This window comes from Coenobita brevimanus, chromosome 1, assembly GCF_032717465.1.
Source record: "Coenobita brevimanus isolate Jiangsu-jjx chromosome 1, ASM3271746v2, whole genome shotgun sequence".
In the NCBI taxonomy this organism is placed as follows: domain Eukaryota; kingdom Metazoa; phylum Arthropoda; class Malacostraca; order Decapoda; family Coenobitidae; genus Coenobita; species Coenobita brevimanus.
Genome location: NC_136954.1, coordinates 2219988 through 2247191, shown reverse-complemented (window position 1 = coordinate 2247191; position 27204 = coordinate 2219988). Strand labels below are relative to the sequence as shown.

Sequence of the window (27204 nt, the reverse complement as noted above, 5' to 3'; positions counted from 1 at the left end):
TGTACTTTGTAAATGTAAACGTATTTCCAGGTTTTAACACATATGTCTTGTGACTTAATTTCCATGTTGTGGTTTGTTGAAACGGAGGGTCTAAATCAAAATACAGTTCAGTACTGCACCTGTGTTTATAGCAAATATACTTCCAAGTTGGATCGAAACCGATGCAGTGCACAAAAAGAATAATTTCAGTATATATGCTTTATTATGCCATTAAACATATACAGTATGGCTATGCGAGGTTTATAATGCTAGCCTTTTCTGCCTGACCATGCTGCTGTTTGGTGCCTCATCCTGCCATGTCAACTGGTTACCTGATGGTGGGACAGGTGTTGGCCAAGGAACTGGGTGAGGGTGCGGGCGTTGCGGGACAGAGGGCGTGGAGTGTGGGAGGAAGGCAACAGAGCAGGAGCCTCCAGGACCTCCCCGCTGACATACAGGACCATATACTTCGCTGTCAGTGCTCCTGCGACCACCTGGGATATGGCAACTTCTCGGTTAGTCAAATACTGGACTCTTTATTACAGCAACTTCTTGTTCAGTCACACACCACACTCGTTATTGCGCCAGTTTCTCAGTTAGTCTCTCTCTCTCTCTCTCTCTCTCACACACACACACACACACACACACACACACACACACACACACACACACACACACACACACACACCACGCCCTTTCATTATTATGGCAGTTCTTGGGCGACCACACCTCATACTGCCCTCCTCTTTCCTGTAGTATTTTGTTATCTGAAAAAGCCCCTTATTATATACTGGAGTTAGCGAATGAATTCCAAAGAAAAGCTTGCCCATTATAATTTCATAATTTTAATGATAAAAAACTGTCTTGGCAAATATGCTATCATGAAACTGCGATCTTGATTTTTATTTACTGGAGATCATACTTTCCACTAAAGCTGTCGGTTCAATCATCCACCAGTCTTATTATGCAAACTATCACTCATGCGGTACATTCAGCAGGTAAATTTTATGTTCTCATCGCGTCACAAAGAATTCATGCATTTCCACCAACACTACCACTGTCTGTACCATTTAACCTTCATTTGGTATCTCCACGTTGTTCTATGACTTGGCAGGTACAAGCTCCATCTAAACCCCCCAAACCTCCATCACAACGTGTTTCACCTTCCCAGTAAAGACTGCTGCAGGTAAGTTAGAGACGTAGGTGAGGGTGATAAGTACAAGTCAAGCATCGAATACTTAGGCAAGGCTGTGGTAAATATTGCTTCGAACGATATGGAGTTTTGCTGAATCATTCGTCACAGAACACAAACATTATTTCAGTTAGACAAAAGAGGTTTCAAACATAGAACTAGGCATATTAATTAGACAATGCTCAATTTATAAATTTTCAGCATTTGCAAGGTTATGTGGGGTTAACGATGTGGTCAGAAGTCAGTGGTGCCTCCAAAAGAATGTATTATGTTTGGAAAAGAAGTCGTCAGACCGCACGAAATAGATGCATCGAGTTAAGGTGAAAACAGGAATGCTAAAGTACAGTATATCTATCTATCAATCTATTACTTATCCTTGCTCAGCTTCCCATTTCATACGTTCGGTGTATAGGATCTATTATCTATCTATCTATCTATCTATCTGTCTATCTCTCTGTCTAATACTTATCCCTTCCCAGCTTCCCATTACATACGTTCGGTGTATAGGATCCAGTAATTAAGGAAGACAAAGGAAATAATCTATACTTAAACGGCGCTAGAAAAATGGACAGATACACAACATTTACCTCCATGCAGTCCTCAAAAAATTCTAAGTTCCATTTCACAGGATAAGCATAACGAGTCTGTCTTTACCTCGAGAATTCAGTCAAAGGTAAGTTCACAACATCCCTCTTGTGCATTCGTTCTGTAAACATCTTCACATCAAGTCTGGCATACATTATTTTTTTTTGTTTACTCGAGCCTGTATCTCATATTTATATCTCTGTCTATCATTCTGTCTACCTCTCTATATCTATCTGTCTGTCTATCTACCTTTCTATATATACAGAGAGAGAGAGAGAGAGAGAGAGAGAGAGAGAGAGAGAGAGAGAGAGAGAGAGAGATTTAAATCAGTATATGCAACAATCTTCACCTTAATCTACCGAATCACGTTTGACTTTCAAATGCACTTACATAAACCTTTGCCTTCCTCCCAGACATATTCTTTCCACAAAAATATTCAGTTTCACACCCTCTTTGCTACTCTGCTTACTTATATATATTTTTTTTTTACGCAAGGAAGAAGGAACCAAAGGCCAGGAGCCCACAAACCGTTCCTTCCAAGAAAAAACAAAAACTGTACAAAAGATAGCCAAAATCAAGATCCGTTCATTTCGAGTTGCCCGGACACACTGCGTTTGAAAGACTGGAGATCATAAAAAGTAGGAAATACAGACAGATGGAGACAGTTCCACATTACTCATCATTTACCACATATACTCTGGTATATATGATTTTATAGTATGGTTACTTATCCATTTCCTCTGCTCTCACTCTTGACTTTGATACATGTCATATCAGCACTCTTGAGCCTTCGACAAATGTTCTCTGTACAGTATAATCTAGCAATTCCACATGCAGTCCTTTTAATACGGCATTCAATCCAGTAATTTCATTTCTTACCTCGTTTACGCTGTTTTCCACTTTTATATAAACAACACTATCTGTCTATCTATCTATCTATAGCCCGACGCCCTAATCCCGCAAAGGGTGGCCGCAGACAAAACGCCTCCAAGTCGCTCTGTCACCCACCATTTGACTACCCTCCCCCCAACTCACTTCCCCCTCCCTCATATACCTCTCAACTCCATCCCTCCACCTCATCCTCGGTCTACCCCTCCCTCTCCCTCCCTCCACCTCACCTACATACACCCTCTTAGTCAGTCGTTCATTCTCCATTCTCTCCACATGGCCAAACCACCTCAGTGTATTTCTCCTAATCTTCTCAACCACATCCACATCCACCCCACAACGTTCCTTCACTTCTTCATTCGTCAACCTGTCCCTCCATGTCACTCCACATGCTCCTTTCAAGTAACTCATTTCCACTGCTCTCACTCTTGACTTGTTCCCCTCTTGCAAGGTCCACGCCTCGCTTCCATACGTCAGGGTAGGGATCACAATACCATCATGCAGTGACTTCTTAACTTCCATACTCACCTCCCTATTTCTTATTACTGCTTTCAGTGAACCAGCAACCTTCCTTCCCTGCTGTACCTTTTCATGCACTTCATCCCCCAAAGTTCCATCCTTACAAACAACACAAAACATATATAACAAAATAATTCATGGACTTTAGCAGAGAAATATGCTTAATTAAATACCTAGGTATGAGACTACTCCCCCACTTTAACAGTACTGTGCGTCAGAGTAAATTTCTCAACTTCAATCCATATATTCAATGATTTACTGTGAGAAATTGCACTAAACTGTAACATACCAACCATATTCTTGCTAATAAAAATCCCAAATTGCTTCTCACTAAATACAGCGTCTAAATGAAGTCTCCAAAACACTGCTTAATTTTTACTAACTCTTAAGTCTGAGTAATGTCGACCCTGAAAAAATATATGTGTTGACAACCAAAATAAACTCATCCTTATTTGTGCCATTATAATACCCGTGAGAGCATCAGCAATGACAACTCCCAGCATTTCGATGACCAGACGAACAATATCATCAGCCTCAATAACAACACAACAGCAACAATAGAAGCCGGACAATGGAATAGTTAAAGCCGCCTCGTTTACCGCTACCCAGCAACGCCATCATTACCACCACGGCCACTATCACAATTCTGACAATGCACATCACTGATTTCCGCCATACTCCTTTAAAAGCCTGAGTATACCATGTCTACGTATGCTAAATTCTATCTATCTATCTATCTATCTATCTGTCTGTCTGTCTCTGTTATACACTGAAATCCATAACCTACCTAGCAGACAATTCAGTACATCCGCCTTCGCGTAGACAGAGTGGTGGTTATGTTATGCTTGACGTGTGTGTGGTGTGTGTGTGTGTGTGTGTGTGTGAGAGAGAGAGAGAGAGAGAGAGAGAGAGAGAGAGAGAGAGAGAGAGAGAGAGAGAGAGAGAGAGAGAGAAACTGTTTTTTTTTTCTCTCTCATCCGATTTTAACCAAATTAGGTGAAGGGGTTGATGGACAGAAAAGATATTTGACTTAATGCTTTTATTATAACAGAAAAATGATCAAGCTCACAGGCTGGGTGAAAGTATGACCCTGCAAAGTCAATTCAGACAATTGTTATCCGATCTGAACCAAACATGGGTGAAGGGTTGAGGGTGCCGCAAGAAGGAAGAAGTTCGAGTTTGAGACGAATCAGTCAAAGGTCAAGGTCACAGCGCAAAGTCAAAGTTCTACCTGTGAGTTTTTACGTGAGCAAAATAAACAGACAGCCCTTTACACAAACCACAGGAACATTATAGAAGACACGTTTACCCATATCTAATCATTCCTTCAAATCCACCAAAAACGATTCAGGACAGAAGACATTACAGCCAAAGGAACACAGATAAGAAGAGATTTTATGTCAGCACTGAAGATTACGTAAATTTCTGATGATTTCCAACGTGGCAAAAATATCGTAAGTTTGTAAGAATTTTGAACAGCGAATTCATTGATGTTAAAGTCAGAAAAGATAGGTTCTAAAATTTCGCCAGTTTAGAGACAGTATCATGGACAGCCACAATAGGTCTAAGTGGCATTGTAGCTTTAAGAGCCTTTGTTAACCCACGGAGAGTTGCAGGGTTTAAATTACATGGTTTCAAAAGGTTTGCCTGATCCCTTTATAGTGCCCAGAGACACCAGTTCGTTAATGATCTATATTAGTTGTGTGAGCGTTCCATACTGACAAGTGGACTCTACTGGGAGGTTAGGAAAAACACAGGTGAGAAGCTGGAGTTTATTCTCTATAATAGTAAATAAACTCCAGCCTCTCACCTGTGTTTTTCTTAACCTCCCTATTCAATTTATTATATGCACGTTTAGCTGTCAAGTCTAAAATATCACAGTGCCTCGATTGTCAATATGCACTGTTCGTTCATGGATAACATCATTCTTTTTAATTGAATAGTCATTTATTTTCAGAAGTACTATATCGTTTTCATTCTCAGAGCTGCAAGCCATTAGATCACTGCTCTTCCCCAGAATCTTAAAAATTTCAAAGTCTGTTCTGGTGAAATATTGGGAAGGAAACTTTATGAGGTTTGAAGCCATAGTTTGTCATGGCTAGATCACGTACACAGAAAATAACACTGTCAGGCTTATAGCTCTGTGCTAATTGCGTGCTTTATGATAGGTCTCAAGGTTCTCGAAGTAATGGAAATATCTAAGGGATAACGACTTATAAACTGCAAGTTAAAAATCAAGACTAAAGCTTAATGGAAACAATGGTTAGGTAAAACTGTGTCCGATTAATCAGAATATCATCTTACTGAGTCACACGATTTCAGACGGCACTTAGCACCAAAATTATGTAGTTACCTATCATGAATCTTGGGTACAACTTCTGACAGAATATTGATTTACTGAAGTACAAATTTCCTAAGCACAAGTAATCTTCTTTAGTCACTCTTTTAACGAAAAAGGCTTTTCTCTTGGTTCGATTGTCCATAAAATAATGAGGTAAAAAGCTGAAAAACAGGGTGAGGTCCTTGTCATCGTCCTCTACATTCATTTTTCATCCACCCATTGTGATCAGTCCAATAATTTTGCCATCTTAGTTTCCATACCTCTTTGATTCACGCATTTACGTAGCATAGCGATTCTCCATTCCTGCCACCGTCGTATCTCTAACTCACATACATCCTCTTCACCACCCTGTTTTATCCAGTCGCTAAATATGATCATGCCATCTAAGGACACTGTTTTGTAGCGTTCACTTAACCGACTTCCGTACTCTACAACTTTTACAAGTCTCTATTCTTCTTTATTTCATCCAAACCACACACGAAACGTACAAATTCGTTGACATGCCTATGTCTACTGCCCTCATTCTTTAGTAACCGAAAGACATGGTATTCCAACGTCTCATATCCATACACTCATGTAACCACTCACACACTTCCATGCAGTCCTCTTGCAGCCTCTGTTCTCAGACATCTCTTCTGAATCAGATCATACATTAACAGCAGCCGCACTACTTCCTTGGAATAGACTGGTCTCCATTTTTTTTCTGTTTATATACGTAGGCACTTAAACTCTTCCAACACTTCTAGCTTCTGTTCATTCACTAACATATTACACTACGCGTCACCTAACATGGAAACAATAGAGTTGGGTTGCACTCACCTAATTGGTTGAACAGCGACTGCCATAACAAATATTCCACCAGGTAATCTGAGGTGAGGAACGCTACAGACTCAGAGATCTCCATATCTCTTATTAGCTCTTCATTTATGTCAGATTGCTCCTGTTACCTGTCTCTAGTGCTATCGGAAATAGATTGATGCCTGTCGACTTCTCATTGGTCATTATGGCACCATTATGGGTTTAAGGGTTTAGGAGCAAAGTTTTTATGACCTTATTTCCACCTGCTTCTTTCTACCGTGTGTGTGTGTTTTCTTCTTCTTCTTCTTCTTCCTCCTCCTCCTCCTCCTCCTCCTCTTCTTCTTCTTCTTAACAGATGTATGGCTATAGACCTCATTAACTGTTGAAATCCTGGTGACGTCCTTTTAAGTTTGCTCTTGCTGTATCAGGCTATTTTATTCAATTTAGGAGAAGCCTCTTGCACTAAGCAGGTTTGGTGAAGCAGTAGTTAACCCCTACAGTACGAAAAGCCTATTCAGAGCTAAACAAAACTGACGAGGTATGGTCAAAATATAACGATAAAGACATCCTCGGGCTCAGTGGTTGAGAGAGATGACCACTGTGGATTTAACATTGAGAAGGTGAGATTCTTTGACCACCATCCCCTTCTTCCCTTATTAGCTACCGTGAAAGCTGAGGATGTGTGCTGTTTCTCCCTCAGACGGCGTCGTTGTCCCGGCTAACCAAAGAATGCTCTGCCCACAAGAAAAATCTCTCGCCTCACTCCTGCCACCCTGACGCACTCGCCTCCTCATCCTCATCCACGACCACTGCCTCATCCAAGCTCAAAGGTAAGGCAGCCATGACGGCCAGACGAGGGGAAGGCGGAAGGAAAGAGGTGAAGTGCAAATTGGGAGAGAAGGGAGTACGTAAGGTAAGTCACAAGGGAAGGGGAAATATAGGTGGAGGAGAAGGTTGTATGCCGGATAGCCTAGAAGAGAAGGTGAAAGAGAAGAACGTATCCTGAGAGAACAAGTATCGGAATAGAATTTAACCAGACTTTTCTCTGTAGCTAAAGTTAGACGTGAAGTAGAAAGATGTGAGACCGGGTGAAAGGAGGGCAGATCAGGAAGGAGAGTGACTTACTATATATATATTTTTTTGACTAGCACACTACTCCCGTCCCTAACAGTGTCTGTTTTGCATTAACTCAGTATTGAGGTAGACATAAGTTTGAATTAGTAAAATGATAACATGGAGATGTAAAGTTACGTCTGTCTCTCTACTGCCGGACTCTAATTCATGAAATTCATTTAGAGTAGCTGATATATAATGCAGCTCATGAACATTTTTCCTGTTTATACTGGCCACTCTTTCCAGCTGATATAATTGCTCCTTCTCTTTCATCTTTCGTGCATTACCCTCTGCTGTCTACACACTCTCTGTAAACCTTTCGTTTCCCATGTTTTCCAAATTACTGAACCCCCTCAGTACATTCCCATAAACTACACACGTTACAGTTGCCTCCTCACTGTTGTCTACACTTTGTTACCGATGAACATATTTCCTCACGTGCATTTCCAGGCAATTCATCCCCCTCCAGTTGTAATTTCTGTCTTACTGATGATGTCCACTTCTCATTCTCATACGTAATAATAAGCGAAAGTGTGACTCTCATCAAGACGTCGTTGGTAGTGATACAAATTTTTATTATCCCCAATCCATCCCTTGTGAGAGGCAGACCGAAAAATACCTGGGACGAAGTCATAGATGTGACCTCAGGGATAAGGGTCTGAATAGGGAGGCTGCCAGAGATCGAGCAGCGTATAGAGTCGCCATTAGGTGACCAAGGCCGACGCATGCAAACACGTTAAAGCCTATACAGCAGAAGTGAATCCATCCCTTGGTGGCTAATACATAATACATAAGTTTACATATTATGAAATTACCATATTCAAATGCCCGTCATACCGAAGAAATAAGAAACAAATAACTGCACAAGGTCTAGTGCTTGAATTGTGAGAATAGGACAAGAATAGGAGAGAACGAGAAGTCTGAGCAGCCTAAACACTCTTCTGTCTTTTCTGTGTTGCATACTCAGGTCTTATATTTTGACTTCATCTTTCACTTCACTTCATCATGATTGCTGGACACCTGTTATCCTGCCCCCCTTCCGTCTAACCTGCGTGACAGGTCCACCCTAAAAGCTCATCCTATATTCTTAACAAATACCGTATGCGACAGAATTGGTTGAGGGGGCTTGTGGCAAGTGTTACAGATGTGTGAAGTGGGAGGGAAATTTACTCACAGGAGAGTTTTTAAAGTAAGTAGGTCATGTGTGTGTGAGGGAGAAGCAGAGTGATTGCTGTGAGATGCAGTTGTTGTGTCAGAAATGCTTGTTGTCAACATAGGTGTTCTTTCTGCTTCAAGGACGGTATTATGAGAGAGGTATATGCAAGGATATTAGGGTGAGCTGGAAAAAAAATGTCATGCAGGGAGAGGGGAAGATCAGGCAATACGTCACTTATTATTTAAGATGATATAGCATTCGCCACAGACTCAGAAGTTAAAATCTTAAAGTTGGAAAGCTTGTGAGTGGAGGAAATAAATAATAAAGGTGAGAAGAGGCAAGGTATTGAGATCTAGTAGGGAGCATGCAGAAAAATACAATAATCTAACTGGAGAGGAGGAAAACTCAATTGGTAGATGATACTCAGGGCTGTCTCTTTCGAACACAGTAAAAGGAAATGACGTGATAAACAGGAGGATGGCTGTCAGTGCCCGAAACAACCAAAATAAGTGACTGGGGGTTGCCTACAGTGATCATCGGGGTTCATTTGTGTATGGGTCAGACTTGTTTTGGTGTAGATCATTCACGGTTGCCTAGAGTTTGACTGCCAATGAATGAGGATGCTTTCGGCACTGATATTTAAAACAGAATATGAAAATACTCAGTTGTTCAATGGCTTATCTCATCTTTTTCAGACTACTCAATTGTCCTCAGTCTTTATTCATAACATTCAATATTCATAACATACGGTACTCAGACTTGGTGCAAATTTTGGAGTCCATCATTGAAATGCTTTCGATTTTATATATATTTCTTGTTTGAGAGAGAGAGAGAGAGAGAGAGAGAGAGAGAGAGAGAGAGAGAGAGAGAGAGAGAGAGAGAGAGAGAGAGAGAGAGAGAGAGAGAGAGAGAGAGAGAGAGAGAGAGAGAGAGAGAGAGAGAGAGAGAGAGAGAGAGAGAATGCATAGATATGAAGTAAAATATTATACTGTAGCTGTTTCCCCACTTTACATCAAGGCACGTGGATGAAAGAGGAAAGAAGTGGACAATAAACCTGATCTGATGCGAGAGGGAGAGGGAGACTAAATTATTAACAGAGAAGCAGCTTCCTCCTGTGGCTATGTGCATGACCATTAGCAAGAGTATCATTATAAGAGAGAGAGAGTGGAGGGAGTGATGTATACAGAGGGAGAGGTACAAAATAAGAGAAATAGGAAGACATGCAGGGAAGAGCGAAGGCAAGTAAGTAGTAGTGAGAAGTATAATATTACTTAAATAATAACTAAGACTGACATGGAATGTAAATAAGAGTGAGGCTAGGTGGAGAAGGAGAGGAAGGCCGAGAATTAGGTGGAATGGTCAGAGAGATTGGGGTGTCTTGGGTAAAGGATTGAATACTGAGTAGGGACAGACACACCTGCTGGTCCTCTCACAAGATGCGGCATCAGTCGGTAGATGGGCTGACAGACAGAAAAATAGATAAGGGGGCGATATTCAGACTTATGATACCAATGGATAAACAGTCAATGTACCTGACAGATGGGAATCCAGAGTTACCATAGTTGGTTAGCGTTGACACAGATGAGATAATCAGTGAGACCAAGGGCAGTGAAATGGCGGGGGACAGGGCGACGTGGAGGCGATTTGTTTGTGGCCACCCCGTACGGGATTGAGGCGTCTGGCAATAGATAGATAGATAGACCAAGACGACACTGATGGAAAAAAGAGTGAAGCTGATGAAGGATAGTGAGATATACATCGTACTCGTTATCAAATCTTGCGTTTGCTGGATGATGCTGAATTGTGAAAGTTTGTTGACAGCTCTTGATTTTCATTCTCCTAGGTCCTCTTATCTTCCAACACATCCCATTCCTACACATCACACTTGGTGCACACCCAGTCTCAGCAACTGGCCTGCTTTTGATTTTGTAACAGCAATACACACAGCCTGTTAATTTTAAACGTTGTATGTTCCCTTCTCTCTCCAGTACCATAGCTTGTTGGATGTTGAGCCACTTTTGAATATAAAGAACCCATACCCCATTTGCAGAAAGTACTTATACGAGTTTATCAGAAATGCATGAACACAGTGGTTTAGTCTGTACATGTGTTGCCCGCCACGCCCTGTACATCCTAACTTGTGAATGCCTTATACCTCAGCAACTGAGTCTCCCTTGGTTGTGTAACATTACGTACACAGCAGAGCTTTTGGTAAAGTTCAAACGTATTCATTATCAAGGTGGTAGTTCCTTACTTGTCTCCAGCACCCCTTCCACATACCACATCCTTTGGACACCTTATATTTTTAGTCAGACCACCTTTTTTTTTTTTTTTTTTTTTTTTATGAAACTTCACTCCTTCATGCCTACAGACAGAGCCCATCCTACTTATATCCAGAGGTCTAGGTGCACCCTCCATTTAACTTCGTAGCACCCACACATCACATGCTGCAGAGGCTAGATAAACAAATACATTAGTTGTTCATCTTTACCCACACAATAAGTATACGGCAAAGGCTAGACCTGCTGATTTGCGCGGCTCTTGGCCCTTCCCTCCATCACCCTGCCGCCATACCCTCAGTCATGCACACATCACAGTTTCTGAAGCTTCTGTCACAGTAACGTGGCCATGTTTAAATGTGCAGCTTCTCCACATAGATGTTGTCCCATGCACTTTGCCATTCATTTCGAAGGCTCTATATTTTCTCCCTCCTGCAAGCAACCCTCCCCCTTCCCTCCATACATCAATAGTTTGTGAATATTAAGCTGCTCTTGGAATTAAAGCTCTACACCGCCTTTTACCCAGTACCAAATAAGGGCAAAAACGGAGAGGCATGTCTCGAAGTGGTGTCCTGGACAAGAAAAGGCTGAAAATGATCCTCTCCCCTGCAAAATTATTGCTGAACCCTGCTAATGGCCGGGATCAGCCTACCATAACCTTTGTCTCTGAGTCACAAAGTTACAGAGACAACAGAGCTCTCGTTCAAACTAGAGTCCCCCAGGGCGACTCCAGCAATCTTTCTGTGTTTAACAGGATGTTGGGCGATGTTACATGACCATACCTCAGTTTGGGTTCCTTTTAAGAGCCAATTAAGGCCCTTTTTGGCCCCTTTAAGGCCCATTTTATGTCCTATATATGTATCGTGCGGCAGCCGGCCTGGTGGTCGTCAGACAGACCACGCCTATATTTGTAGGACTTGATCTTATTATATGAGTCATGTTCAGAGCCTCTAGAAATAAGACATATATTTTATCACCACCAGTGTTCACACCACCAGACCACCACACCACTAGACCCATACACCACCAAACCTCCACACCACCAGAGCCCCACACCACCAGACCCATACACCACCAGACCCATACACCACCAGACCCATACACCACCAGAACCCCATACCACCAGACCCCCACATCACCAGATCCTCTCACCAGCTGTTTATTGGGCAGCCAGATGCCACAGCACTAGGCCGTCACACCACAACAGCACTCCGTCAACGATTATTCCAGATGACAATAGGACACCACGAAGATACACCAGCAGATCATCACACCACAACACCACGACCTCGTCAACAAGGATCGCAGATGACAACAGGACACTAACAAGCTAATGCGACACGTTCTTCCATTCATTTAACACTGCAATAAGTAAAGAGACCAGCAGGTTAGACAGGAAAGAGTCAGGTTCAGAAATACGTGTGGCAGACAAGCTTAGGCGATTTTAGAAGTGGCTGGTAAAATAAAAAAATTCAGTGATGTTTCATTTGGTAATTATGGTGGTGGGGTTAAAGGTAGGATGAATGTGTAGGATGATGGTGGGAAGGGAGACGGTAAAACTTGAGGAGAGAGGGAGAGAGAGAGAGAGAGAGAGAGAGAGAGAGAGAGAGAGAGAGAGAGAGAGAGAGAGAGAGAGAGAGAGAGAGAGAGAGAGAGAGAGAGAGAGAGAGAATAATTAATTTGGCCATTGTTAGATTCTCCATTTTTTCAGGTAACTCTCAAAGGATCTCAGACCGTATCTTAATGAGGGTCGTGTTCTTAATCACCCATTCTTAGGCATATGTCTTTGCCTTCGTTGTACGGTTTTTTGATGATGGAAAGTTCTTAAGTTTTATTCCCATTATCATAAGTTCCTTTGTCCTTACTTTGCCTTCTGTTCTTCACCTGTTTCTTGCCGTTTTCACCTCGCTTAATTCATCCTTTGATTCTTCTTTCATATTTTGCAAGGAATTCATCCATACGCTTTCTTATTTTTATGGTTCCTAGTAATATAAGACCAGTTGCCTTCAGTCTAACCTTCACTCCGACTGGCCATACCCTCTCCATCTTTCTCAGTCTGTCACCCCTCACCTCCACCACCACCCTACCCAGTGCTCACTCTCCCTGCCTCGACTTACTGATACCTTACCCTCTGTGTTTACTTCGTCTCTCACTCTGCTTTCCTTGCTATTTATACTTCTGCTCTATTGATATTCTTTTTCCACGTAAACGATAGCGTTGTGGCTTCCCTACCCCGTATTGGCAATCTAACATCCATCTCCATATATTTTCCTGCTTATTCTTCCCAGGGTTGGTTAGCTGGGTCCTGGTGTGGAAGAGAGAGAGAGAGAGAGAGAGAGAGAGAGAGAGAGAGAGAGAGAGAGAGAGAGAGAGAGAGAGAGAGAATCACTGACATAATGATGAGACACGGACCATAGCAGCAGCATCGAGGAACATCACCGTGCAGCGCATCGACACATATAAATCCTTCGAGCTAGTTTCATTTCATCTTTGTTTATTTTTTTATCTACATGAAATTCCTCAGACGTGCTACCGTTCTTTGGGTACATTTGTCGATTACCTTCCTTGGAACAAAACTAACCTAATAGACTACGATACACTTGATAAACTACGATGAGAACAGTTTATATATCGTCATCCCTCCCTTCCTCCCCTCCCCCATTCGCACACTGTACCCCTTTTGAAAATCACCTCGGAAAATTACACGTTGCACTAAATCTGTACGCCATGAAGAAGGTGTTGGCATGCTTTGATTCAGTGGGCAAGACGTACCTAGTTTGATTTAGGTTGAGACAAAATTGGATTGCACCTCACCACCCGTGCAACAGTTCAATCATTCACTGCTTTGCTTGGTCTTAGATATGACAATACCACCAAAATTGTTCTGCAGAGAAAACCTAAACACTTTCCTTCCTTCCTCTTTTCTCCTCACTGTCCCTTACTTGAAACATCTCCCAAAGATAAAGTTTATTTGTGTGATCCCCAACTCAGGAATTTGTACTGTTGGTCTTGACAACACGTATCTGAATGTCTGTCTATCTATCTATCTATTGCCAGACGCCTTAATCCCATACGGCGTGGCCATAAACAAATCGCCTCCACGTCGCCCTGTCCCTCGCCATTTCACTGCCCTGATCCCAGCTTACACCCCCCTCTTTCATATACCTCTCCACTCCATCCCTTCATCTCATCCTTGGCCTCCCTCTCCCTCTCTCCCCCTCCACCTCACTCACATACACTCTCCTCGTCAGTCTCTCACTCTCCATCCTCTCCACATGGCCAAATCACCTCAGTGTGTTCCTCCTAACGCTTCCTATCACATCCACATCCACACCACAACGCTCCTTCACATCTGAATGTATAAGAATATATATTTTTCAGCCATTGCCCTACTCAAGTTCAATTATTCGTAACCTTATTGTGTTGCCAAATATCACAGAGATTTACCACCGATGTAAGACAGATTTTGTGACTGGATTTTAGGTGAGTATTATTCGTTTGGTTTTCTTTCTCTGCCCCAGCCAAACCTATGAAGACTAGATGTTTTAGTCTCTCTCTCTCTCTCTCTCTCTCTCTCTCTCTCTCTCTCGACGCAGCACCCTGTTAGAAATGACCTCAACAAAAGAACATCCAGGCGCGTTACTCCTCCTCAGAAGTATCGGGCACCCACCTCCTTCATACTCACACACTTCAACTCTCCATCTCTTTCTCAGTCTTCCTCTCCTCCTGTCCAACTCACCGCCTTACACTCGAGTGGATCTTTTGCCCTCCATTCGCCCCAGAACGTCTCATAGTGTTTCTTTATATTTTCCCCGCACCTTCAGCCTCTCCACCACATTCTTCACGGACCCTACCATTTGTCCATCTATCCCTTCATATCACATCACCGGCACTCTTCAGCAAACCCTCACCTGCACGTCCACCAAACTCAAACACGGGGCAGAAGGACAGGAAGATTACAGTTCTGCAGTTCGTGCCATAAGCCATCCTTTCTTTTCTTCACCTTGCAACACTTCAGTCCTTCAAAGAGAAAGCTTATTTGTACTGACTGATATTCAGCCATAGTACGAGCCGGAATGCCATTGTGTCATAAGTAGTTTACTGCGTGTCATAAGTAGTCGACCGCGTGTCATAAGTGGCCTACCGCGTGTCATAAGTAGTCTACCGCGTGTCATAAGTGGTCTACCGCGTGTCATAAGTAGTCTATCGCGTGTCATAAGTAGTCTACCGCGTGTCATAAGTAGTCTATCGCGTGTCATAAGTAGTCTACCGCGTGTCATAAGTAGTCAACCGCGTACTGTACCTGCGTCGTGCCTGAAGAACTGTAATTATGACACTAAATGAAAGGCATTGTACTGGGTTGTGTGTCGGAGGTGTAAGTGGTATGCATCTAGTCGACCGAGTGCCTGTGTCTCGCCTTAAATATGACACAGAGGGACAGGGAAGACCAATGGACAGTTATCTATGCTGGAACGATCAGTGAGCCAGAAGGGTGTCATAGAAGTGCTTGCCCAGTAAACAATTTATTTTCCCCTTTTGAGTATTGCAGAGATGTGGCTACCAGAGTCGTCCTTTGCCTTGTGTTCCTCATTAAAGCCATTATTATTTAGCTCTTGTAGCTGCTGTATGAAGTAGAATAATTGGGTCAGATCGTGAGTTAAATTTCAGCCTCTTGAAAGATGTTTAACCTGGAAAATTAAAGAAAGAAAAACAGTGGCTGGAATCTTATTTTCATAGACAGTTTTTATATATGCAAAATCTTATCCAAAAATGTCTTGGGTCATGATCAGCTTAACATTTCCAGTCTCAGCTGTTTCATGAAAGGTGAATTAATTTGCCGGATGGTATGAAAAATCTAATAATACGTCCATATGTCGAAAGAATTAGCTTCGTATACAAGTGGGACCTTCATTGTTCTAGTATCCCTCTACTACCCTACTTCTGTTGAGTCTTGCTTACTCGCTAGGTATCCTTATTGGCTTAGGAGGGTTCGTACTCCTTCCAAGGCGAATCATGTTGCACCCTCTACTTAAAAGCCTCTTCTAGCTTATCGAAAAGAGAATATGTGGAGGTTAGATATGTATAACTTAAAAAAAAAAGAGTGCAGTATATAAAACTATCGCCAAGGCAGAGGTGCTATTATGTAGGGCTGAGTGAGAATCGATCCTAGACTTGACTCATGTGATCCTGATAAGCCGCCTAGAAAATCGGTTCTCGAGCGTGGTAAGCAGTCCCCATATAACAAATGAGAGAGAGAGAGAGAGAGAGAGAGAGAGAGAGAGAGAGAGAGAGAGAGAGAGAGAGAGAGAGAGAGAGAGAGAGAGAGAGAGAGAGAGAGAGAGAGAGAGAGAGAATCGACTTCAGTGTTGAGATGTGGAAAGTTAGTCCCAAACGAAATGTAGCTGACAACCCGACACAGAGGTGCGACTGGAACTGCAAGTAGGAGTCGATGCTCTCTTCCTCGTACAAAGCTGGACAAAACAGATTCCGAAATCCTAAATATTATGATAACAGTCTGTCAGCTGTGAAGCTGTATATAATAACCAAGAATTATGCTCTATATATTACATTTACTTCCTATGCTCTCTCACAGTACAACACAGTTAAGCTATATACAATCAGGGAGGGGATTCACTGAGATGTTCTGTCTCACATAAACTTTTCTTTACTCCGGGAAATCGGTACCGGAACTGATTACAGCGATTCCACTGACATTGTGAATCGAAACCGTCAGTCCTGATCTTATCGATTCTTGTCCAGGTCTACTGCGAGGCCTCCCAGGCACTAAATATATGGCTCTACGTCTGGCCTGTGGACCTGACCCGCCTCCACTCAGCCAAGCCACTCAGCCATGAACCACTTTACAAACTGTCTTCAAGTATGGCCATTAATCTCACAACTCTTACCCCCCTCCGCTGCCACTTCCTTCACTCACCTCGTTTCATATTAACATGACTCGACTCATCCTGTATTTTTCTTGCTTGTAGACGTATTGTACAGCATACAAGGGTAAAGCCTGTAGTTATAATTGGATTCAGTGTCGAGGAGCTAATGTTCTCACGTGGCATATTTAATTTCACTTCATACTCTCTTCTTTCTTCTTAGTAGACATAGGAAATCCGTCGTACTACTGAATTATTCAATAGATAAACTTGCCTAGGACACTGAGGTGGCCATTTGCCTGTGGTAGATGCCATCCCCGTGGGCCTCATTTTAACCATTGGACCTATATTTCTTCATTACGTATTTAACATTTGATATATTCCTCATGGTCCTATTCCTCCCATGGACCAATTCGCCCTATGGACCCATTTTCCCACTAACTACTCATCCATCTTGCCCGACCAGCCCACTAACCCGCCCACCCACCTCCCCACGGACCTATTTTCCCACTACCCACCCACCCACCCTGTCGACCCACCTGCCCACCCACTTACCCACCCATCCTGCTCACCCACCCATCCTGTTCACCTACTCACCCTCCCACACTACCCTACACTGCCTCACCACAATAAACCATCCCCCTAACCCTGCCTCACCACACCTAACCATCCCCCTAACCCTGCCCCACCACATTAAACCATCCCCCTAACCCTGTCCCATCACGCTAAATTATCAACCTACCTTGTCCCACCACACCCAATCATCCACTCAACCCTGGCCACCCACTCCACCCACCCACCTCTTTCATTAGCCCAACCCCACTAATCCAGCAGTCTGCCCAGTCCTCTGTAATAATCATATGGTTCTAGGAGAAAGTGAATTAAAAAAAAAAACGCAGTAATTCCATGCTAGTGTGTGTGTGTGTGTGTGTGTGTGTATACATAATATATATATATATATATATATATATATATATATATATATATATATATATATATATATATATATATATATATACCGTATAGTTGATGAGCAGTTAGTTATTATTTATAAGAGTCATGTGCGCTCTCAGCTTGAATATTGCTCAGTCTTGTGGAATGGATGTGGAGAGGTTGCATTAAAACAACTAGACAAAATTCAGAACAAAGCTGTTAGAGTTATTAACAACCCTGCCATTACATATAAACTACCTCCCCTACAAGTAAGAAGGAATGTTGCCTCCCTTGCATTATTTTACAGATATTTTTATGGCAAATGCTCAGTCGAAGTTGCGTCCATGGTGCCACCTCTCCATGCCTTCCCTCGTGCTACACGGGCATTTGGTAGCGCTCATGACTGGAATGTCACTCAGCCATGTTGCAGAACTTCTGCCTATCAGAATTCTTTCATTCCCCGAACTGCATCTCTCTGGAACTCGCTTCCCCAGCGTTGTTTTCCTCCAAATTTCAACCCACAGCTGTTCAAGTCTAACTGTTACAGATATTCTATGAACAGAGGACACCAGTAATCTGGTGTATGGATTATTTTTTTTATTCATTTGTTTTCCTTCCTCCGTTCTGTTACTAATATATATATATATATATATATATATATATATATATATATATATATATATATATATATATATATATATATATATATATACTGTATATACAGTACAGATAGATAGATAGATATAGATATAGATATATATATATATTATCTATCTATCTATATATATGCGTGTGTGTGTGTGTGTAATGTATATACTGTCTACACACACACACACTCCGACAAAACTGACCTGCCTCGACGTCAGGCATTGCAGATTCGTTTTAGTTGGACTGAGGAGTAAGAGTGTGACTGATCTTTACATCAATAGCTTTTTATGTAAGAAAGAAGGAATCAAAAGCTACAAGCCAGCAAAATTGACCCCACCAAGAGAAAAATCAAGAAAAGAAAGCCAAATTCCTGATCCGTTTATTTCCAGATGCTTGGGTACATTAGGAGGAGTAGACTGTAGCACCAGTCGAGCAGGGCAGTACTCCCGAGGTGGATGGAAAACTGATGACAGGGAGTGCTGGAGCTCCCGTTTCATCAGCCCTCAGGACTAGTTCCTGACCATCCCCCTTTGCTGAACTTTTTCAGTGTCTCAGTGACACAGAGAGTAGGCCAGCAAGCTCTCCAGTACAAATTTCTCTAACCATCTGCACCAAACTACATGCACAGTACACACTACACTTCCTATTCAAAATTCACCAAAAATGGCGTCGTCTCATCAAGCCTCGGAGTCCCCAGGGGGGGGGGACCATAAATGCCCCCGCCATCCGCCCCTCTCCCGGTGACGACTCGAGGTGCCTGGAACCACTGTCTGACTCTCTTCTTCTTCATTTCTGCAACATTCGCGGCCTTTCCTCTAACTTTCGCTCTGTTGAGCACCACCTCTCCTCCTCTAAACCTCACCTTCTTTTTCTAACGGAGACTCAGCTGTCTGAGGCAACTGACAGCAAACCCTTTTCTGTATCCTCCTACTTTCTCTATACTCATTTCAAAGCCAAAGGTGGCTGTTGTGTATATATACGCAACGACTTATCTTGCTCTCGTGTTCCTGAACTTGATTCTTCTGAATTCTCCACACTCTGGCTTCGGCTTTCCTGTCATTCTCTGACTAAATATATCTGTGCTGTTTACTTATCCCTTAATTCTACTGACTATCAAAAATTCTTCGACTATCTTACTTCTACGATGGAACACATTCTATCCATTTCTCCTTTCTCTGAAATCTCCATTCTTGGAGATTTCAATGTTCACCACCACCTTTGGCTCTCCTCTCCTTTCACGGATCCACCTGGTGAACAAGCCTACATCTTTTCTATCCTTAATGACCTAGAGCAGCTTGTACAGCACCCTACCCGTATCCCTGACCGCCTTGGAGAGAGCTCCAACATACTTGACCTCTTCCTCACAACTAATCCTTCTGCTTACTCTGTTAATCTTTTCTCTCCGTTGGGCTCCTCCGATCACAACCTTATTACCTTAACCTGTCCTATCACTCCAGTACGGCCTGTGGACCCTCCAGGGAAACGTCGTCTGTGGCATTTGGAGCCGTGGACTGGGAGGCCCTCAGGCAGTACTTCTTTGATTTTCCCTGGAATGATTATTGCTTCCATGGCCAGGAGCCATCTGAGTGTGCCTTGCGCATTACGGAGGTTATTCTCTCGGGCATGGAAGCATACATTCCTTTCTCATATCCTTTGACCAACGCAAGAAAGCCTTGGTTTAATCACGCTTGTTCTAATGCTGTTCGCAACAAGGAGAGGGTTTACAAAAGGTACCGGAGCCAACCCATCCCTGAATCACATCATCTTTACGTTTCTGCCCGGAATCGTGCTAAGTCTGTTCTTCGCTCTACTAAAAATAATTTCATCCATACTAAATGCTCTCAACTCTCCAACTCGAATTCTTCCTGCTCCTTCTGGCACCTTGCCAGAAATCTTTCTAACAACTTTACCTCATCATCCTTCCCTCCTCTTTTCTACTCCGATGGTTCTGTAGCTATTTCTTCTACTGATAAAGCAGATCTCTTCGCACAGACTTTCTCCTCCAATTCCACCTTAGACGATTCCGGTGCTGTTCCTCCATCACTTCCCCCCTCTGACTTCCTCATGGCTGACATTAAAATTTCTTCAGTTGATTTATTTTCTGCCATCACTGGCCTCAGTACTAACAAGGCATATGGGCCTGATGGGGTCCCTCCTGTTGTTCTCAAGAACTGTGCTTCTGTGCTTGCACCCTGCCTAGGCAAACTCTTTCGCGTATGTCTGTCAACTTGTACCTTTCCTTCTTGCTGGAAGTTTACTCTCATTCAGCCAGTCCCAAAGAAGGGTGACCACTCCCAACCCTCCAACTATCGTCCAATTGCTTTAACGTCCTGTATTTCAAAAGTTTTCGAGTCAATTCTCAATAGAAAAATTTTAAGGCATCTTTCCTATCACAACCTTCTTTCCGATCGTCAGTATGGGTTCCATCAGGGACGCACCACTGGCGATCTTCTTACCTACCTGGTCATCCTCCTTTCGGGACTTTGGCGAAAGCTTTGCCATTGCACTTGACATCTCAAAGGCTTTCGATCGAGTCTGGCATAAATCTTTAATTTCCAAACTGCCCTCTTACGGTTTCTATCCTTCTATCTGTGCCTTCATCGCTGGCTTCCTTTCTGGTCGTTCTATAGCTGCTGTTGTAGACGGCCATTGTTCTTCTCCTAGATCTATCAACAGTGGTGTTCCTCAGGGCTCTGTCCTATCACCAACTCTCTTCCTTTTATTCATCAATGATCTTCTAAGCTGTACATCTAACCCTATCCACTCATACGCTGATGACTCCACCCTTCACCTTTCCATTCGGTTCCCGCAACGCCCATCTCAACAGTTACTTCAAGAAACAAGGGATGAGGATATGGCACACCTAATGTCTGACTTGGCTCGTATCTCTGACTGGGGTAAAAATAATCTTGTTGTTGTTAATGCATCTAAGACTCAGTTCTTACACCTATCAACCCGACAAAATCTTCCACAGGTATACCCACTAATGTTTAATAATATTCAGCTTAATCCTGCATCATCCTTGAACATGCCTGGGGTTTCATTTACTCGGGACTTATCTTGGAAAGATCATATTACATCTCTTGTAAAATCTGCTCCCAAGAGATTGGGTGTGCTAAGCCGACTCCGCTCTTTCTTTACCCCTGCACAATTGTTGACTCTATACAGGGGTTTTATCCGCCCCTGTGTGGAGTACAACTCTCAAGTGTGGGGAGGCTCCCCACATACAGCTCTTCTCAATAGGGTGGAGTCAAAGGCTTTTCGTCTTATTAACTCTCCTCCTCTTACTGACTCCCTTCAACCTCTGTCTTTTTGCCGCACTGTTGCATCTTTATCTCTTTTCTATTGCTACTTTAATGGTCACTGCTCCTCTGAACTGTCTGCTTGCATTCCTCCACCTCTACGACGGGCGCGTAGCACCCGTCTAGCAGCAAACTCTCATCCTTTTTCTGTCCAACTCTCTAATGCAAGAGTTAACCGTTACTCCCAGTCTTTCATTTATGCAACAGGTCAGCTCTGGAACTGTCTCCCTCTGTCTGTATTTCCTGCTGCCTATGATCTCCAGTCTTTCAAACGCAGTGTGTCCAGGCATCTCAAAATGATCGGATCTTGAATTTGGCTCTCTATTGTATTTCATTTTTCTCTTGGAGGGAACTGTTACTGAGGGCTCATGGCCTTTGGTTCCTTCTTCCTCGCATAAAAAAAAAAAAAAATGTGCTTAAGGGCCTGGGCACACTTGTCCTCGAACATGTGATCGTCAAGAGGAGACGAGGCTCAGGGATCCGTCCAACGTTCAGACTGAAATACTGAAGCAGCTCTAACTCGGTGCTTCGTTTCGTCTTGTCGATCACATGTTCGGGGGCAAGTGTGTCCGGGCCCTAAAAATGGAGGTTATAGGTTGAAGGAAATACAGACAAAGGAAGACAGGTTCAGAGATGACCTGTTGCAGACATAATGAACTAGGTGTCATAGTTCTCTTTCATCGGCGAGCTTAATCAAAAAGGGTTTAAATTTGTTGCTATACAGGTGTTAAGCGCCCACCTTAATGGAAAACGGATGCATGTAGACAGTTTAGAAGAGCAGTGGCCACTAAAGTAGCACTGAAGAAATGACAGAAAAGAGATAAAGATGCAACAGTGCAGTGGAGAGAGAGAGAGAGAGAGAGAGAGAGAGAGAGAGAGAGAGAGAGAGAGAGAGAGAGGGGGGGGGGATAATGGCCTGCTCCTATCTCTCTCTCTAGAAAAAGACTGTGTAGGCAGAATCTGAACTAGACCAAACCTTAGGTAAGGGAACTAGGTCACATACACCTTACTTAGAACACACTTACATATATACTACTGGTTTACAAGTGGTTACATCATTCTTGTCACCCTCGACCACCGTATGGACAGGTGGCACCATGGTCTTGACTGGGGCTACTCTTGTTGGTTCATGGGTGACCAGGTGTGGCAGATTGTAGAGGGAATGTTTGTGTGCGGCCTTCCTTGGCATATGTGCATAGTAGGCTAGGAGGCTGGGTGGTGTAGTGTGTTGTCGTTTGGTTGATCTGTGGGTTTGTCGTGGTGTTTAATTTGACAAGTTTATTTATACTCAAGTGACCATCGCTTGGGTATAAAGAGTGCAGTAATATTTAACAAATGATAATCTGCAGAAAGCAGAATTATTAGCAAAATCACATTTATTGCTGCATCTCAAAGTAATTCACTATATGGTTACAAACTTGGACAACTTTAACAGTGTATGACTATTTTTCTCATTAAACATTTCAAAAACTTTATGACATTAGTATACATGGGAAAATACCTCAAATAGTTATGAAATTTATTTCCCATGTCATAAGTATGTAACTTAAACGTATTGTACTGTTTGTGCACGTATTTGTTCCAACTCTGGTTATGTAAGCAATTTGTTCCTAGCTTAACTGCATTTAAAACCCTACTTTGTTTGCACCACCTTAGGCATTAAAGACGTGATGCATGCCATTATGGTCCAACAGACGTTTCGTCTTAAGCAAGAACGATGAATACGTATGTATATATATATATTCATATATATTTGTAAAGATCATTGCTACACAGAAATACAGGTAATAATATTTTCTCGTACATTTCTCCACAGATGTCCAGATGGTGTATATTTAAGTTAGTATACGAGTATTGTTCAGCAGACTATAAGCTGATCTTTTAACATAGATGTATTTACTTTTTGCATAATAAGATACACCATTATAACCAATAGTAGTATCAAGGTACATCAGTATCACAGAACCCAAATCTTAACAGTACAGTCACAGAAACAAATATATTCCCATTTCTGCCTGAAGAAATTGACAACTGATAAAACACGAAAATCCTGCCTCAAATAATGCCTATCTCAGTTGGTTCGACATTTCCGCTATCTGTTCGTCAAACTTCAGGAAGATATTTGTGTCTTTGACCGTACCTCTGGAGATTACAATAATTCTGATTATATGTGCATCGAAGTAAAACGACGATAAGTTACAAAATTCATATACAGTGTTCAGCACACTTTGAAGTTCGCCGTCTGATTCAGCAATAACATGCATCATCAGCATACAGCAAATAACACAGTTTTGAATTCAGTTTCGTCTCACCACCTAATACTGTTGTATCATCCGGAACAAAAATTTTAGGCCCCGAATATTTCCTACTTAATAGTTCCTTAAAAACCATCAAAAAATACAACAAACAGTAATGGGGATAAAGCCTCGCCTCGTTGCACACCAGTATTACAAGCAAAAAAATCTGACAGTACGTTATTTAGTATTACAGAAGATTTAGTTATATAAAAGAAACAGCCGAAAATCTTTCCATTATTATTACGATTTAGTACCCTGGACCATATATACAATTTTCCTGCAATCAGTATAGGCACAAAATATTTTCTATTCTTTAAGTAGTAATAGACCAATATGTGTGATGTAAATATATGATCCAAGGTACTGTACTTCGTGAAACTTATCTGTTCGTCCTCCGTTACTTAATAATAATTCAGATAACCGTACAATTTCCTGTAGAATTAAATACGGATGTAAAGAGCTTTCCAAGACAGCTGAGTAGAGTTATCCCTACATAATTATCTACGTCAGAGCTATCCCTATAATCATAAAGAGATCTGATCACAACAATTGCCAGTCTCTTGGAATTATACCTGTATTACGAATCACATTGAAGTTATATTAGTTTTCGAATTATGTCAATTAGATTATTTTTAAAGAATTCTGTTAAAATATTATCTACACAGTTTTATTTTATTTTTTTTTAATTTTTTGCCTGATTATTATACTATCAATACTCAGTTCGTTTTCATTATCGTTTACATTTTCTTCATTATGCTTGTAAGCCTTATTTGTTGACATTATCATCACTATACCCCATTTATCTTAACTTGGCCCAGATTGTCGTCCTTTTGCGGCTTATATCACACAGCTCCATAGCAGAAAAAGACAACACTACGGCTCTGTATCCTTTTCATAACACTTATTCCGTGACTAATGTCAAACTTCAGCGATAATTTATTGCTTCAACTCAACATTAAAGAGGGGGAGATGTCACTTTTAGGCCAAGTTAGAGTAAGAAGGATATAGTACCCAAATCCTTGAAATGTGATGTAAATAGCAAAGGGAATATCATGCTCCATATTTTTAACTCTCTCACAGCTATTAAAGATGGAAGTAGTCTGTAAAATTTTGACTCTTTAATAACCTCAACTTCTTGTGGATCGCCATACTGTTATTTTGTTGTCTTAATAATACATTTATTTTTGTGGCATTTTACAGTTTACTGCTTTTGATTTTAAATGTTTAAACTTCAACCTATTGTTTTTTTTTTTTTAATTTCTAGACACCGTACAGTCTCCAATAAACCAAGGTTTGCTCTCCTTTACGATCGTTCCAGCTGAGTTATATGATCCTTCTTTATACACAGTTGTGAATTTAGTGGGTCTGTGAAAATATGTCGTTAAACATTAGTCACATAATCAGTACCTGATTGCCTACAGTCATTCAGATTATCTAGTTTGTCATTTAAGAGCTAAATTGTATGTATCAAATACGTTGAAGTGTTTATCCATTTCTGTTATCTATTAATTTAACATACTTTCTGCTTTACTCCTCGTTACAGTTATTTTTCATATTTTTTCCCTATCATTTGGCGACCTTATAACAACAGTGACCTTCAATGCATAAGGCTTATCAGATAGTGACGTATCAAAGTTCTCTCCCGGAAAGTGAGTAGTGCCTGCAAAAATAACAGAAGAGACAACGTAATAAGGCTGACATCATCGCCATTACGTGCACCACTCAGGTGTTCGTATCCATTCTTCCTTTTACAGTTATCAGGTCTAGACACGGGCATAATTATATAAGCCTCTTTCCATCATTATAACTGTCTTATCTTGTTATATCTGCGGAATACCCTTCATATCAATATACTATTTAGGAATATGATCATCTTCGTTTAATATCAGTGACTTAAAGGAAGCCGAGTCATTTTCCGACGAGAGGTAGTCTAATGTGCCCGTTCCACTCTTAAAATCTCCAGTTAATATGGTTGTAAAGCTATAAGTTACATGCAGCTTATTTATGTCTGAAACCAAAGTGTCAACTATATCAATACAATAAAGTCTGGGTGATCCATGAGGAACGTATAACTAGTATAATAAAAAAATGGCATCCACAATGTTCCATAAAACCAACTCATAGAGAACGTCATCTTAAAACTAAAAAACAGATCACACACACACATACACACACACACACACACACACACACACACACACACATATATATATATATATATATATATATATATATATACAGTATATCTATCTATCTATCTATATATGACAATAACAAATGCCATGAATCCCTGGATAAGAGAAATTTCTATCATTATGACGTAATTTACAAAGCTTTCAAATAATCATATAAATATCAAAATGATCTGGATAATTACAAGTGTTCTGGTTGGGCACCTGTTGCTGACGGCTGCGTGTTTGCCATCACAGTTCAGCCATTTTAGTATTTCAGGAGAGCACTGATTGTGTCTGTGTCTCTTTTCACCGCATCTCTAGCATGGTGTCTGATTTTTGCAGTCTCTGGACAGGTGGTCAAATAAATAGCACTTATAACACTGCCTGATGTTGAGATACTTCGTGAAATCAATGTCGGTTGGGAGGATGATTAGGTTTCTGCATCTGATACCTTGAGCTTGGAGGGAAGTGGCGTGGTCAGGGGAGGCGGTCTGGATCATTATCATTTTGAATTTCCGTAGTTTCTTCAGTGAGCAGATGGATGTCTTATTCTTCGCTTTGATATCATCCATAAGTTCCTCCTCAGTAAGGGCGAGAAGGGAGTTGTCCAGTCGTTTGCATACTATGGTTGATTTTGATCTGTGCTCCTTTGATTTTATTACCGTAAATCCCTTTGCCTTCAGAGTTCGTACAATGTTTTCAGAATAGAACTGTGTCACGGCGTCATCGTCTTTCAGGATCATGATAAGCCCTTTATCTAGGAAAAAGAGCCTTACATAGGAAACGTTTGTTACAGAGAAGATGATAAATCCAGAATCAGAAGGTGGTTTACCATGATCGTATTTGAGCTGAACTCTGGGCATGGTGGCGGTAGGTTTAGGTGTCTGGGGTGAGACAATGGTGGGAGAAGGTGGTAAGTGAAGGGAGAAGGTGATAGAAGGATAGATGCAGGCTGTGTTGTGAAAATTACAAATAGTAGATCAGAAAGGAAAACAGTTGAAGAGATACGGATTGACGGATAGGCAGGCAGACAGCTGACTAAAGAGATCGATAAAAGCTAAAGAAATAACTAGGTAAAAGGATAAACAGATAGCTAGCTAGCTAGCCAGCTAGATAGA

General features: G+C 41.7%; 1 protein-coding gene across 1 annotated transcript in view; it reads left to right on the top strand.

Moving 5' to 3' along the window:
- The first annotated feature begins 296 nt into the window (after positions 1–296).
- The window catches only part of LOC145411726 (dipeptidase 1-like), a 65455-nt gene continuing 38547 nt past the window's right edge, over positions 297–27204 (top strand). Inside the window, exons 1-4 of the mRNA XM_080281740.1 lie at positions 297–494; positions 7003–7058; positions 14476–14512; positions 25774–25789. Of these exons, the coding sequence (XP_080137866.1) occupies positions 297–494; positions 7003–7058; positions 14476–14512; positions 25774–25789 (307 nt within the window). The remainder of the gene's footprint in view (positions 495–7002; positions 7059–14475; positions 14513–25773; positions 25790–27204) is intronic.